The 17,884-nt window shown below is 25.0% G+C and overlaps 2 protein-coding genes across 2 annotated transcripts in view; one reads left to right on the top strand and one right to left on the bottom strand.

Annotated features, from left to right (window-relative positions):
• Positions 1–17,884, bottom strand: part of LOC134837158 (RNA-binding protein 48) — a 69,966-nt gene that overhangs the window by 15,673 nt on the left and 36,409 nt on the right. The window lies entirely within an intron of this gene.
• LOC134837617 (PAS domain-containing protein cky-1) overlaps positions 1–17,884 on the top strand; it is a 103,996-nt gene that overhangs the window by 74,847 nt on the left and 11,265 nt on the right. The window contains 2 exon segments of the mRNA XM_063853000.1: positions 847–1,086; positions 5,580–5,764. Of these exon segments, the coding sequence (XP_063709070.1) occupies positions 847–1,086; positions 5,580–5,764 (425 nt within the window).

Raw genomic sequence — 17,884 nt, 5'->3', positions numbered from 1 at the left:
CTGCCCCATACAACAACAACAACAACTGAGTAGTCGATTGAAGGTCCCGCGTTAGTGACCTACTTGTGTAACACTACTTTATAGCTGTAAGCTTTACTTGGGAATATTTAGAGAAAAATCCAAATTGACATCTAGTAGTTAATTACTAAGCAAATGCAGAGAACAACATAATTAACTCCCTTTTGCATGAAACGTTTGTTTGTTCATATCAGAAACGCGGTCGCTCATGAATCTTCCTCCATTTGAATCTAACTCGTAAATTAATTTAATGTTTGTATTTACCTGTATGTGATGATGAGTTTATTTATTGGAACTTGTGTACCGATAAATAATGGGTGATAAATATTTAAATTGCTCTCGGGTTGCAGCAAGTGTCTTATCTGCCAATGGAAATCTTCAACTCGCGCATATGGTTAAGACTAAAGTCGGTGATTTGTATTTGATAATAAAAATTTTTCATCTGCGGGCAAAAAAAAATATTAACTGTTGATAGATAAATGTTTAAGACTGAAAAGATATGAAACTTACCTCATCTCATTTAAAGCGCCTTTTCCTGAAATTTTTAAAACCAATTATCATTTTCGTACTCCTCATATGTTACAAAAAGACAGACAGACAAACCAAACGGACAGTTTGAAAGATTTTAAGAAATGCGTTAAAACTAATAAAATAAATGTTTTTAATTGCTCATTTTTCATACCGAATGCGTTTTTAATAGCAAAAATTGTTCAAATGAAATAAATTTAAGTTTTTTTTCTGTCTGCCCGCCCTAGCTGATAGTATTTATCCCACGTCAAATGTTTAAACAATAAAATATTTTATTTTCTTTCTTTTCTCTCTTTACAGGAGGACTTGCTAATCCACGGCGATTCCGTCTACGATATCATTGATAAGCAAGATCACGGATCAATACAAGCCGAATTGGGTAGGTCAGTACCACAACAAGCAGCAGGTCATCATCATCACCCACATCACCACTTGAATCATCATCATGCCACACATTTGGATGGCGAACGACGAATGTTTCTGTGTCGCATGAATGTTAGTCGTAATGCTAGAAGACAAATGAGATTTGGTGATCAAAAGGTAAGATTCTTTCTTTCTTTACTCGTTTTGCTGTTTTTTTTTTCGCGAACATGTTTCTCATTTAAACAATTTATCGATGATATGGGGGGAAGCAAAAGCAATTAAATGCAAAAGAGGACAGAAATACGACTCGCTCGCGTACAAAGTGGGAGTTGAAATAATTGAATGAAATGTAAACTGACTTTTCTTTGATTTTTCTCTGATTTCGTTGTCGTTTTTTTTTTTTGTAAAGCGAAACACACACACTCCTCTATCTTGTTACACAACTTTTGTCCGGTCTCCTCTGCCATCGTAATATAATAATAATAATAATTGAAAGACACAAGAAACGATATCGCACCAAAGTATCGACAATGGCAAATTGAAATAAGGCAATTAAGTGTACGATGGCAAATAAATGAAAACGAACAAAAAATGCATCGCCGAGATATATTTTTTTTTATTTACGACAAATAAACATTTTCTCAATCACAGTACACACTCGAGATCACATGTGCCACAAGTTAGTTAAGGCATGAGAGAGACATGCATGCAATCGATACTCGGGTATTCAAGGATGATCTTATGCATCGATAAAAGATAATTATTACAATTAATGCACATGCAAACGCTGCATTGTGTATTGTTATTTGATTAAAATTATTTATTTATTTTAAATGCCTGGCATCGCAAGTAACTGGCAAACAAACATTCTAATCATGACGTCATCACGTGTGTATTTGCTGACATGTGTCTTTTTTTCTCAATAACTTGTAATTTATGAACCTGATTTTCAAAAAAAAAAACTTGTCGCATGTGTTTTAAAGTGATCACTTGAAATGACTCCTCCTTAAAACGATTCGACTTGTGACACTGAACAGAAGTCTTGTCAATTCTAAATCATGTTAAAAGCACAAAAACTCCGATTTTGGTCACGTACGTTTCAAAAAAAAAAACTCAGCGACATGTCGGTTTTAACATTAATTTGCACAAAATTCGACATGTTCTATGTTTAATTTTTTGCTGTAAATCTTTTTTTTTCTCATAAAAATTAAACAGAGTAGAGGAGACATAAATGATGACGACGTCGAAGTAGAAGACGTCTAGGACAGATGATAGATTTAATTGAACATTAAAAAAAAACAAAACAGTGAAGACTGTGAAAGAGAAAGACATGAAAATGAAAAAAAAAATAAAGTCGTTTATGACCACCAAAGTTCTTGTTCTTGTTGTGAGAGGAAGTGGTACCAGTATTTGCAATATTGGTATGGAAAATGATAACAAAGAATAAGAGAAACTTGACGTATGAAATTAGTTTTTTGACAAGAGCGCATTTTATCATAAAGTATAATGCTGCTTAGTTAGTTTTATTACTTTTTAGATTTTGTTTAAATAATTTGTTAAAAAAAACTTTCGAAAGTGTTAAATATTTCAATTTTTACTGAATTTTTATGGACAACAAAGAAAGAGAATGAGTGCTTTTTTCCAAATTTAGCATTAAGTCAATCATCTTATATTTTTATGTTTTACTCTCTTGGTCTATGATTTTCATACTTATACTTTTCGAAAACCTTAACTTGGTCGTATTGAATAAAACTATTTTGCGAGCTTTGCTCAATTTCTATGCCTTTATAAACTTTATCATAGATGATGATGTTTCTTTACTTTATGAATAAGCTTATGGGCTTAGTAATGCCATATCTAGAGACAAAAGGACTTTGGGCCATTTACTCTGTAACTCGCCTCGACAAAATGATGATTTGATGACTTCATCTCATTTTCTTCCCAAGGCGCTTGGGCGTCTTAGTTTTCTCTCATTATTCCCGCAAGATAATAATGACAAAATCGACGCACAACCTTTTAATCTTTAAAATTTAAATTTATTCATCCAAAAGTACTCGAAAACTTTTCATACACGTGTGTCTTTGTTCAAAAAATGTTACACAAAAGTGACATTCAAGGCGACGTTACCGACGACAGATAGTAGCGACCTGTCCCTCTTGATTTTCAACCAAATTAAATCAACTTATCCGGTTCCAGTTAATTTTCAATTTCTATTATTCAATTTTTTTTGTTAAGTCCATAACCAAAAACTGTAAAAAAAAAATAAAAGTTGAAAAATTGATTTCATTTTATGAACTTAATACGAAAATTGATAAAATTTAAAATATATTGTAGGTACTTACCTTCAAAGGACAGACAATCCCCAATGGAGCCAACATTTTTATACTTACCAAAAGAACACTAAAAATCACATATAATGAAAACATTTTGTTCGTCTATTGTTGTGTTCTTGTTTTCCTTCCTGACGACGACAACAACAACCTCATATTGAATTGACGATGATGGTTATAGAACTTCATGTTTTAACAATGTATCACACACATTGTTGTCGCACTGTTATTTTTTAATAAGAAAATAATGATGATGCTCTAAACATTTTCAGTTAAGTTCCTTATCACCAACTATGTTAGAGAGAAATACTTTTCCACAGCACACATAGGACAAAACAGACAGGTCTTTAAAAAAAATTGATAGCTCGTTTATTTTTATTACCCAGGTGCAAAATGTGTATATGTTTTTTTAATAAAGACAATGTTCCGTATAATCAGATAACTTGAACTTGAAATTTAATGGCATATTGACATTACTTGTGAGATGACGATGACGATCTTCGCATGTACCTATATGCAAAAAGGAAATTCTTTGTAACGTTGAAAAATTTCAAGAATGAAAATGTCATGTTAATAAGAATGAAGCGAAAAAAAATCTTGATATGTTTAATATTTTTACAATAGACAGTCATTAGCACTTAACGGAACTTTTTTTTCGCTAAGCCTTTTCCTTTGTTGAAAAATAGAATAATTACTAAAAAATAGTAAACGATGATGATGCTTTGAATGCAAATATTCCACCTTCGCGTTTCCGTTTGCACTTTTACAAATATATCGTCATTATTTATTTACTGAACATTGTGCAACGACGTCTTTCGCATTGATAAGGCAAAACTTTCATTCATACATCTTTTTTGTAAAGTAACTGATATAATGAATGAAACGATCATTACCTAACTCAACGTTTTCTAACTAATTACAACAGCGATGCAATAAACCTTTCTTTTCACAGAAACGTAAACGAGAGGATATCTCTTATTATTAATAGCATTGACAATGTCATTCTCTCGCGCACATGCATTGCTGTATGGTTGTTAGTTGCTGGTAGAAATGGCACAAATAATTGTTTTGTGTCCACGCTTTTTTAGGTAAAACAATGTTACCATTCATGTTTCCACCTTTTCAATTCAATTTTTAACATCATTCAATTTACGAGTATATTGCAAAAATAATGTATTAAATATTGAAGATTATTGTTTATCATTTATTAAATATTAATAATATTTAATATTGTTATTAAATTGGAAAAAAATTGCGTGTAGTCTAGTTTTTTAGCACCCACTTCATCATTCATCAGAGTTGAATATGTTACAATTCGTGTGAATTCAATAAATATTTTTTTTGTAATATTTTCTTAAAGCCCTAACGTATAACTTGAAACTGTTAACTTAAGAATTTTGAACTTAAAGAAAAAAAATTATCCAAATTTGAATTATATTCTTTATAGTTCAAATTTTGATAATTTTTTTTTTTTGAAAAAAGTAATTTTAAGTTAGGTTGAATTAAGTTAATAGTTTCAAGTTACACGTTAGGTCTTCAAAATCAAATCTAATACTTTTCATTAGAAAAAAGTAAGTAAAAAGTATTAAGAGGAAGCTCTAAAACGCATTAAAGTTATCACGTTCCAGCACAGCGACGCAGCCAGAGTCCGCGACAACCAGTTGATAGTCCACTGTCAAACTGTCGCATCTTATAAAAGTTTGTTAACAAGACAAGGCACACACAACCCACATACAAAATGTCAATTAGAAAACGTTTTTTTGCTAGTATAAATATAACTTAATCAGGTAAATGATATAAGCCAGTGATAAAACTCACGTGTATCGCGTGCAAGTGCAAAACAAAATAAATCTATGCGACTCTCTGTTTCTATGACGGGATAGAACATGTATAACCGCATACAGTAAAGTATATTATGACATGTTTAAAGGGAAAAATGATGGTAATAAATTACTTGCTTATGACATGTTTACTTTTATAATCTTTCGTATAGTAAGCAAATAGGCTTTGATCGTTTTGTTTTTTTTTATGTCTAGTTATAATAATAATAATTGTTAATAATAATGTTATAAGTTGTATTTTTAAACAGAATTTTTATTGAACAAAAAAATGTATCGTCAACAATCTGTCAGTTCAAGTATTTTTTTGTATTGACAAAATACGCTCATGTTAAATAACAACATAAAAGTTATAAGAAAAAAAAATCAATGCTGATGACAACTTATTATACATATATTAACAAAAATAGATTTATGATGGGAATGTTCTCAAGGATTTTGTTAAGCTATGAAAAAAATGTGACTAATAATTTTTTCTATTTAATTTTTTTTTTATTTACAGGTAGTTTTAGTGCAAGGACATTATTTATCGTATTTACCATTATGTAGTAGAAATGAGCCAGTATTTTTAGCAACATGTACCCCAATAGCAATGCCAGAGACGAGAGAATGTGTCGTGCAGGGAGCGACAAATATCTTTACCACAATTCATTCAATGGACATGAAAATTATGCACATTGACAAGAAGTAAGTACAATTTTTTTTAATTTAAATTTTAAGGTTGATACAATTTTAAAAAGTTTTTCATGTTGAAAAAAAAAATTAAAAAAATGGAAGTAATAGATAAAAAAATGTTTTATTCAAATTAGAATATGTAAGAATTATAGTTTTAAGCTAATCTTTCAGTATATTTTAAAATATTAAAATTTTCAAAATCACAAAGGCTCTTCAAGATGCTTCTATGGATTATGCAAAAATATTACTCAACTGTGCACAAGCCATTTTATGCATTGCAAGTTAAAATAAAGGCATGTGCTGATCTAAAACTACTATTTTGTGAAGAAGTGACTAGAGACAAATATCTGATTCGAACATTACTTTGCTTTTCCTGAAGTACCAAGAATTTTCTTAAAACTGGATAATAACATATAATTTGGTGATCTTAGAGAAATATAAGTAAGACTGGTAGCAACTTTGATCAGACACTAACTTCAAATTTCGAAAATCTTATAGAATATCAATAGTGTTGAACGAATGCCATAAAACCAACATAATTCAGTACAACTGATAAGTCAACCAGCATCAAAATGGTTGAAACTAATTTAAGGAAACTCTTTAAAGACATTCCATATACTTTATCATACTATATTTCTTTGTTAACGATTAAAAAAAACTTTATGCTTTTATTTGAATATTTGAAAAATTAAAAAAAAATAAATTTTATGGAAAATTATAATTTTAAAACAAATTGAAATGTCAAAACATCAAAAAAGTAAAATTTTGGAAAAGAAAGTAAAATTAGTATCACAGTAAAACATTTTTGATAATTGTTCCGGCCTTCGTTTTAAAAGTTGATAATAACCAGGAAGATGAGTGACATTTAAATAAATAAACTACTTTTTATGGCGTGCGTGGTAATAATAATAATGCGCACGTCCCTTTCATAATTTTTTCCATCCACATTAGTTAGTTAGTTAGCGTTACCAAATAAAATAAAATTACTTTGGAATTCCAAAAGAAAGAGCGACGACGCGAGACAGCTCGAGTGAAATGTGTGTAAAAATGAAATTATGTTGCAATTTATGTTTGGATGACACACATAAGTTAGCGAGCAAGCAACGCAGTGCATCGCACGAGGCGCACTCACATGCAGCAAAATATTAGCTAGAAGCGGTTTTATTTTTTTTTACAACATTTACGGTGAATGCATTTCAAAGAAAAAGTAGGAAGAAAATAAACTTTAAAAAAATATATTATCCACCCATATTGTACCTCGAACGACGACGACGACGAAGACCAACTCGGACTTGAACGACTACGAGGGCAATTCGCATAAATATTTATTGATCGAAAATATAACATACCTTATCATTAGGTTTTTTTTTGTACATTGAAAAATAATAAAATTATAAAATATTTTATCGCAAAAGCCATCATCACCTGATATATTCGAGGCGACAAGGCAAAAGCACCTAGACAATAGCGGAGAAAAATGCATTTTATCTCAATTTCGAATAAAATTTCACATTTATCACAATTTTTTTTTCGTGTAGCGTTAGAATATCGCAAATCGCGAGAGAGATAGCGAAACCGCCTTAGTGAATATTAATATTCGAATATCGTAAAGTATTTAATGATTTATATGCAAAAACTTCGCTCCAAGGGATTTTTTCATTCATTGGACGTGCTTAGATTTTAGACATTTAAAGTTTTGAAAAATGGGATTATAATAAGGGGTGAACAACGTGATTGAAACTCACAAAAATATTCATTCGACGATAATTTTTAATTAAAAATATATGTTCAAATTAATTTTTTTGTTCTTTTGTGTGAGATAAGGAGATATTTACAAGACAAGGTGTGTCTCTTAATCGCAATTCGATGTCTTTTTTATTACTTATTATATTTTCAATATGCACATTGCAGTTACTTCTGGGCATTTATTTTTAATATATAGGCATGTATCTGATATGCTTGGCGATTACCTTATCGAATGTAATCATATACGCACCTTACAATATGTACAGTTAGAGCAAACACACATGAGATGAGGTCCAAGCTGCAAGGAATTTTCATATGTGGAATTTTGTAGAGTTTTTAGTATGGCACGCAGTTTTGAATAGAGTAAAGTACAAACATTTGCATTTAAGGTTACACCACAAAAAATATGCAAGTATAATAATAATATACAACAATTATAAAGTTATCGGCGATATTTTCACAATATCTTGTTCCTTTTTTACTTCGACCACAGCCATTTATGCAACAAAATATGAACAAAACATGTGTTAACGTCATTATTAGTTGTGCATTCCATATCTGATTTAAAGTTGAGATATTTTTTGCAATTTTTTTAGTTATAATGATGACAATATTTACTGGAAAAATATTTTAAGAAGCATCTTTTAAAACAAAGCTTCAAAACAAAAATATTTTAAAAAATTTTTAAATTTCAATATTTCTTTAAATGAAACAATTTTTATTTTTGATTTAAATAATCAATTTTAAAATAAATAAAATTTAAGGAAAATTAAAAAATTTTCAAACTAAATATATTTTTTATAATTAATTAATAATAATTTAATTTAATTAATTTGTAACAATTTATTAATTGATTATAAAAATCTATAAAAATTTAATTTATATTAATTATTAAATAAATTATTTAATTTTATTTTTGAATTAAATTTATTGAATAATCAATTAATTTTTTTTATTATTTAATTTTATTTTTTATAATTTTTTCCACAAAAAATATTTTATTTCAGTAACAAAAATAACAATTTTACAAATACTACGGGCAAGAATTTAATGTTAAAATTGTCAACAGCAGTAAGAACAGAATAAAAAAAAACTTTTAAAAAGGAATGAATATTTAAAAATAATCATACACATAATATCATTTCATTTAAAAAATAAAAAAGCAAAACAAAAAAAAAATATGTAAGAATTGAATATACAAGACGACGACGAAAGAAGAGCTGTGTACACTTTTGTGCGATATCTTTAACAAAGATGATGCCATGCTACCAACTGAGAGGCGCCGTTTTGGTCACAATATAAAAAAAATAATAATAATAAAATAAGAAGGAAAATAAAAATCAAAAAGGTATATAAGAGCTACTTGAACCTCATTTGCATGTCCAATGAGAATGTTTTGTACTCGCTTACTTATAGTATTGTAGTAACTGCTGTTTGTGTGTGCCTTATGGTAAATAAATATTTTTTTTTGTTGTTTCTGCGAGCAAGCAATGAGGTTACATTTGACGATAAAAAACAAAACATAAACGGATAAATATGGGAAAATATTTAGAATCTGTTATACTTTTGCTTTTATGTCGTTTCGAGGAATAGGATTGACTGTGGAAAATTTATATATCGCGAATTGAAAAAAAAATTATAATAAAAAAAAGTCTCATTAAAAAAATAAAAAAAAATAAAAATTAAATTTAATTTTTTAAATATTAAAATTAAAATAAAAATTTTTTAATTTAATTTTTTTAAATAAAAAAAATTAAAATTTAAAAGATTATTTAAAACTTAATTAATTAAATTAAAATTAAAAAAATTTAAATTACATTAAAAAATACGGTATTTTAAATTAATTTTTGAAAAATTTTGTAACTTGATTGAGTCAATTGTTTGACTCGCAAAATGTTTATTAATTTAATTTAATTATTTTTTTAAAATTAAAAAAAAAATTGTAAAAATATTAAATTGTCATAAAAAAATATTAAACGATTATTTAAAACGATTTCTAAATTAAAATTAAAAAAAAAACAATTATTTAAAAATTTATCAAATTTTTATTATTTAAAATAATTATAATTTATTAATTAATTTTTTAATTCTTTAAAATTTATTTTAAAAAATATTAAACTTTTAAATATAAAAAAAATAAATTTTAATTTTTTAATAAATTAATTTTTCTACAATATAACCGAGTAGCATTGGTGATCTTTAAAGACTCAGGTTATCTTAAAAATTTCACATTAAATCATAAAACGTTATTGATTCTTATTTTGCAAAAATAAAAAAAATAGTTAATATTTTTATCGATAAGCTTTCAAAACATTCCATTGCGTCTTGTTCGTCGTCGAAACATTATTTATGTGTTAAATATGAATGCCTTGTGAGAAGCATACATAAAATACTCTATTCACATATTTTGCATTCCTCGCTTTTATCAAAAATTTTAAAAGGATGACATTGGCAATGATAACTTCTGGTGTTGGTTTTCATGTGAAAATCGCATTGTTTATGATGCCAAGTACTAGACGACTTAAGGTCTTTTCTTTACTTTAGGATTAATAAAAAAAAAGTAAAAAAAATTACAATAAGCATACCAACTACTATTTTTTTTATTATTGAATTTAAAAATATTTCTTTATAAAAAAGCTGTTTAATTTTGCATACAATGAAATACTCAGCATGTAATTTTCGTTGTTTTCGGTCCGTGCGTCGTCTGGTAAAAGCGTCACATTAACAGCAAATATATCACATTTTTATAATCAAATCAGGGAACAAGTGGCTGTTTGACCCTCTGCGAAACATATCATTCCTAGAACCTCTGGCATCTTGCATAAATTTTCGTGAACACAAAAAAACGAAGAAATAAAAATTTCCCCGTAAGTGCTGAAACACATGTGAGTCCCATTGCTTTTTTTTAATAACATGTGAGCCAAGGCAAGTCACAGTCATAATATTATTATTTTTTTTATCGTTGATCGCATGAGTACAACGACGAACAGGTTCGCAACTCGCAAGAATGTTCGTTAGGTCATTGAATAAGTTAATCAGTCCTGTTAGTAGTAACAGTTTTTTATTTTATTTTTTGAACAATAAAATTATCATTGTTCATGTTTTTCTTGTGTTTTGTTTGATAGTAAAGTGATAGGAACAACAATAATATAACTATAAAAATTAATTTCAATTGTTTTATGTTCATAACTCTGTTAGAGAGACAAAACAAATAAAAATCGAGATAAGGTCATATCGCATAAAATCCCTTTGAGAAATTTCAATTATATCTTACACTGTAAGAAAAATTTGATTTAAAAATGTTCAAAAAAATAAATATAAAAATAAATAAATATATTTTTTTTAGAAAAAATCGAATTAAAAAAGAGCTTAATAGTGATAAAATTTAAATTTTAAAATATTTTTTTTTTATTTTTTAAAATTAAAATAAAAATTAAATTAATTTTAAATTTTATTTTAAGCTTATTCCAACATTTTTTATTAATATAAAAAAATATTTTCTTCGATTTTTTTTGTTCTATTTTTAAAAAAATATCGGAAGCTGTGAATTAAAGAAATTATTTTGAATTTTTTGAAAAATATTATATTTTTCAGGTTTTTCGCAAATTTAATTTAAAAAAAAATTTTTTTATTCAAAAAAAATTATTTATTTAAAAAAAATAAATTAGTTTTTTTTTAAATTTAAATATTGGATAAAAAAATAAATATAAAATTAAATATTAAAATATTTTAAAAACATATTTTTAAAATTAATTAAATAATTAAATTTTAAAAAACTTTTTTTAAAAAAACTACTTTAAATTGTAAATAAAATTTTAAAAAAAAATATCTAAAAAATTTTTTATTTATTTTTTTGGCTAAACTTTATAAAAACTGAATAAAAATATTCATTTTTAAATTTTTATTTTTTTTTTTTTAAATAAATTAATTTTATTTTTATAAAATTTTAAATTTAATTTTTTTAAATTTTATTTTTATAAAATTAATTATTTTTTTTAAATAAATTTTTCACTAAAAATTCTTCAAAATCAGAGAATTTTCGAAAACATTAAAAATTTTCACAGTGTAACAATATTAAATAATTCTGAATTAATACAAATTACCGTTGTTAAGTCAAACTGTCCTGATACTAGATAACTTAAATGATATCAAAACAAAACATTTTATTGTCTTGTTTAGTTTCGAAATCGTTCCTCTACCAACTCCAATATACTAAAAATCCAACTTTTACATTTATTATAATAAAATAATATTATTTGCTATCTTTTGGTACAAAACCTCACATTGCTTCTCTTTCTCCTTCAGTGCTCGTTTTGTGTGGATTTACAAACGGATTAATATCATAATCTTATCAAGAGAAACATTAATTTTATGTGTACACTCACCTCATTATACTTACGACGACGACGACCCGACAACGACAACGCAGCGAAATATTGTTAACAGACCACTTTTAAACTAACATTAACTTAACATAATAATTATATATTCATTTTTAACGTAATTTATGAGTGTTTTCGAAGATTATACGACGAAAAAACACAACAACAGCAATCTGGAGACACACATCGGCACAAGCCATTAACAAAAAAAAAGAGTTGTTGGTACAAGATGGCAATTTGTCCACCAGATAAGGGGCATTACTTTCGTTTTGTTGGTATTTTGTGAGGTGCTGCAGCAAGTTGTTGCGACAAAATGTTATAAATTGAGAGGAAATGCCATAAAGTTTTGTCATTTTTATTAAAAATTTAAATTCTTTAGAAATTTTCCTAAAAATTTAATTATTTATTTTTATAAATAATTTAAATATTATTTATTTTTATTAAATTAATTTAAAATTTCAGAAATAATTTGGAAATAATTAAAAATAAAAAAAATTAAAGAAAAAATTAATTTAATTATTTTTAGATATTAAATTTTTATTAAATAAATAAAAAAAATATTTAAATATTATTTTCAAAAAAATAATTTAAAATTACAAAAATAATTTAAAAAATTTTTTTAAAGCAAAATTAATTAAAAAAATAATTTTTTTATTTGATTTTTTTTTAAAATTTATTCATAAATTTTAATTTATTTAATGAAAATTTAATATCTAAAAATAATTAAATTAAATTTTTCTTTAATTTTTTTTCAATAACTGTAAATTTAATTAATAATTTAGAAAAATAAGAAAAATATAATAAAAAAGTTTCTGAACAAAAAATTGAAGAAAAATATTTCTCGATTTTTATCAACTTGCAACAAAAAAAAATTGCGACAATGTACCATCGACAACTTTCTTGTGCGCTGCGCTGCCCAATGCCTTAAGCTTCCGAATTCAATTGCGTTCTGACCGTGGAATATTGTAGTTAATCAATATTCTGTCAATAATTCACGTTCAAAGCCCATCGCTCGCATACATTTTAATATAAAAATAATCATAATAATAAAAATCGATTCAATATTATTATTAAATGTTCTTGCCCTGAGGCCCATTTCCACTAAGGATGAATTAAGAAATTTACTTGACTCGCAAACATAATTCAAATCTCTCGCGCGCTCTCTGTGTGCAAGATTTCTGCGCGCGATTCTTGAACTAATCGATTTATGATCAGCTCTCGTCCGTAATAATAATTCTGAAGGCAACAATTATTCAAGTGGCGCGCGATACATTTTGTACACAAAATAACACAAACACACGGACGCTTTTGATAGTTTACCGCCCGATGTTCGACGGTACATGCGCGCGCATGTGAACAAAAAATATGGAGAAACTTTTCAATAAAATCATAAATAAAAACAATACGATTAATTGATTTTTATTTTGCCTCATCGGTTATATCATTCGCGGAACATTCGAAAGTGAGAAGGGAATGAAATGAAACGAAAAAAACGACGAGGAACGAAACACTTTCCTATATCACGCCGACTGAGAGCGTTTGCCTGACTGGGAAATCATCACCCTATTTATTTATTCTTGTTTGTTGCGAAAAAAAAAGATAAAAATAATAACTTTTATAGTGGCAGAAATTGATTAGTCGCTTGCGCATCATCCATAAATATTACCGTGGGTGGTCACTTTTTTCGTGGCCTTGTAAGCGAATCATGCGAGTTGTAAAAAAATATTTTTTATATTACAAAATTCATTCTTTTTTTCTGGATTCATCAAGAACTTATATTTTTTTAATTCGACTTAAAATAAAAATAAATTTAATTAAATTAAATTATTTATTTTTACTTTAATTATAAATAATTAATTAAATTAATTATTTTTTAATTATAAAAAAAATATTTTTATTTTTTTTAATCAATTAAAATTAAATAATTAATTTTTTAATTTAAAAAAAAATTAAATGTTTTAAAATATTTGAATTAATAAATTTTTTTATTGATATTAGTAATAAATTTTAAATTATTTATTAATAAATTTATTTTTTCTTTGTTAATTTATTTAATTTTATTTATTTATTTATTAATTTTTAAGTTCAAATGTTCCAAAATATAAGTTTTATTATTAATTGTGACTTGTTTTTTGTTAAATCATCAATATTTAAAAGGTTCGTCGCTTGATATTGAAGTCTTTTGTTCGTTCATTCATACTAAACTTTTGTTCAAAACATTCAGATTTTTTTCATATATTTTTATAAAATAATTTAAAAATTTAAAGCTTACTTTTTGACTAAAGAATAATAATTTTACGAAAATATAAATAAATATAAAAAAAAAATTTAAAAATAAATTTAATGTAAATTTTAGAAAAAAAATAAATTAAAAAAAATAAATAAAATAAAAAGTTAAAAAAATTAAAAAAAAAAATAAAAATTAAATTAAAAAAAAAAATAAATTCAAATAAAAATAAAAAAAATATAAAAATTAAATTGAAATTAAATATATAAAAAAACAAAAAAATAAAAAATTTAAAAAACATTATAAAAAATATAAAAAAATTAAATTAAAAATAATATATTTTATGAAATTTTCAACTTCTAAAGCAAATTTATGTTGAAAAAAAGTAAATTAAAAAAATTATTTTTTTTTTACATTTATATTGTTTAAATGAAAAAATACAAAATTATTCAAAAATAATTTTATATTATTTTTTTAACATAATTTTATTTTTTATTTTATTTTATTTTTTGCTAAAACCCCAAATTGAATAAAGCGAATAATTTTTGCACGTAACAGTAGCACAAAAAATAGCTCCAAAACAACATTACCAACAAAAAATATAAATTAAACAGTAATTATGCGTATTCCAATTTTACAGCTGTGACACGACATTTTATTTTATTAAGCATTTTTTTTCGGGCCACAGTACGTTTAATCCAGACGTCACGAAAATCTTGTAGGACACAATTGTGTTATTTTTATTTATTATTATTATTTAAATATTCTTGTTGTGTTTTAATTGAAAAAAAAAGAAATCCCCAAATTATACGCTTTGGGAATATAAAGAACAGATTTTTTTCTTGAAGAATGTTAATTATTTACTTTTTATTCATTAATAAAAAAAAATAAATTTAATGATGAATGAAATGTGGTTTCAAGAGAAAAAATTGATCATCGTGAGAAAAAGAACAAAAAAAAGTTGCAATAAACGGCAACACGTGCAAATTGTCTCTTCTTTTTCTTCTGTTGGTAAATCTTTTCTGTTTTATGGCTCTTTTAGGCTAGACTATTGTTGTCGCTGCAAATATTACTATTATTGTCTATTCAATTGCTGCAACAATTTATTCATAGTCCAATTGTTGTTTATTTGCATAAATTTTCTCTTGAGAGAAAATAATTTTATTTTTTTTTTGTTTGGATTGATCATTTTACATATTTTTAACATTATTATTTTTTTTTCGCTAGTTTAACTACTAACCAAGTAAGCAAGATACGAGAGATTGACCTTATTGGGCACCATTTCATGCGGAATATGGCACACATTTTAACTGTCCTTTATTGTGCTTCAAATACAATTTAATTCAATTTTCTGACTTTTTTTTATTTTGAGGCAATATGAGATTTTTCGCTTAGAAAGATATGCCTGAAAAATAAAATTTAAATACAAATGACTATATTTTGATATTTTAATAGAGAAATTATTCAAATGAGCGAAGGTAGAAGAGAAAAAAATCAAAATTGAATCGATCCAAGCTACCAATTATATTACAACAACAAAAAACAACAAAATCAATTTAATCATATGCCATTCGTTTGTGTACTAAGTACATGGGAGGTCCCCGAAAATCAATAAAAATGACATGTTAAAAGTTTTTTTATACACACGCAGACACAGCGCGACGTCAATTATGACAACGCAGATGATGATGTGTGTTGAAGAAAGAAGTGATGAAAAGGTGGAGACACACGTAAAAAATGGAGATATTAATTTAATTTTATACGTGTGCTTGCCCAATTATATATCAGCAGCAAATTACAGGCATGTGTGTGGAGTTGAGGTTAAATTGTTGTAATTGTGAGTTTTTTCGAAGCAACAACTGTAATTAATAATAAAAGTTGAGGAAAGAAAGTTGGCGTTAAATTAATGACTTAATCGCATTTTTTTTTTTTTTGAAGAAATTTTAATTTATTTCGATTTTTTTAAATTTATTTATTCTTAAGTTTTTTTTTGAATGAATTTTTATTTGAAAAAATAATTTAAAAATTTAATCCAAAATAATAATTAAATAAAAGTGAAAATTAATTAACTTTTAATTAATTTTTATCTAAATATATTTATCATTAATATTTTTTTCTGAATTAAAATTATATAATGAAGATAATTAATTTAAATTAAATAATTAATTAAACTTCAAAAAATTTTTTAAAAAATTAAAATTAAATTAATAAAAAAAACAAAACTCTGTTAATCTTAATTAAATAATTCTAATTAAAAAAAATAATTAATGATGAATATATTTAGATAAAAATTAATAAAAAGTTAATTAATTTCCTACTTTTATTCCTACTTTTTTTTCCTACGAAAAAATATAATTATTTTTAAAATTATTTTTTTAAATTTTTCAATTATTTTTTAAAAATATTATTGAGATGTTTTTCATAAATTTAAATTTATATTTTATTTATTTTTTTAATTTAATTTAATTTAAATTAATTTTTTAAAAAAATATGTATTAATTATTCAATGATTTATATTTTTTGTTTATTTTAATTAAATAAATTTAATTTATAAGATTAATTAATTTATTATTTAATTTAAATAATTTTATTTCAATTTTAATTCAAAATTCATTAATTCTACTAAAATATTTAGAGTTTATTAAAAATTAGTAAATTTCTTATTTTTATTTAGGTAATTAAAAAAATTATTAAAAAATTATTTTTGTTAAATTTTTCAATTATTTTTTAAAAAGATTGATATTTTTCATAAATTTTAATTTTTTTTAAATTAACTTAATTAATTTTAATTTAATTTTTTAATAATTTAAAGATTAAATTTTTAAATAGATTTTTAATTTTTTTTCAAATGCCTTTGAACGCATTTTTTTACTTTCGTAAATGTAAACTTCGATAATAATCGATAGAAAACGTAAATTGTGTAATAATAATAATTACGCGTCTCTCTCTCCAATGCGTTCACAATCGCATCCAGTCGTTTAACACATACTTTTACCAATAACAAGATTAATGTGAGACTCGAGCAATTTATATTTTTTCGTCGTACTATCGTGGTCTGCCTCCTAAGACATTCCAAAAAAAAAAAATATGTGTAAAACATAATTAAATTTAATAATACACTTATTTGCGTTATTATTGTTATTATATTCGATCGTATTATTATAATCGGAGTAAAAGATAAATCAAACAAAACTTCATATACCTTCGCAATGCCGTTATGCGACTCACTCGCATCTTCTTCGCTCATTCGCTGGAAATACATATCAATTTTCTTGTCTTGTAATTTGGCTAAAATTATGAATCATCCAAGGGAAATATATTGGTTTTTTGTTTTCGTAAGACCATCGCTGCATTAAAAGTACTTTTAGCTCTTCTTATTATGAGATAAATAAATAAATAAACGGACGAACGAGATGATTGTTCTGTGCGATCGTCTCAGCGTACGAGGGAAAAATTCCTGAAATATTTTTCGGTGCAGAGTCGCTCACTCTCCCGCATCTCTACAGTGATGATGTAAGAACATAATGAAAGTAAATTATGAACAAAGCAATAAATCAATCAGTAATATGTGGTCAAAATACTTGATTTATTTGATCGACATGGGATTTGAACGATAAAGAAATTTGTTCATGTTGCTGCAAAAAATATAAAAAATTATTACAAAAAATTTGTTTAATTTTTTGTATTAAAATTTTGTACTTTTATATAATTTTATTTTTTTATTTCAATTTAATCAAATAATTTTTAATTAAATTAAAAATATATTTTTTAAACGAA

This window comes from Culicoides brevitarsis, chromosome 1 (genome assembly GCF_036172545.1).
Source record: "Culicoides brevitarsis isolate CSIRO-B50_1 chromosome 1, AGI_CSIRO_Cbre_v1, whole genome shotgun sequence".
In the NCBI taxonomy this organism is placed as follows: domain Eukaryota; kingdom Metazoa; phylum Arthropoda; class Insecta; order Diptera; family Ceratopogonidae; genus Culicoides; species Culicoides brevitarsis.
This window is presented reverse-complemented; position numbering and strand designations above follow the sequence as displayed.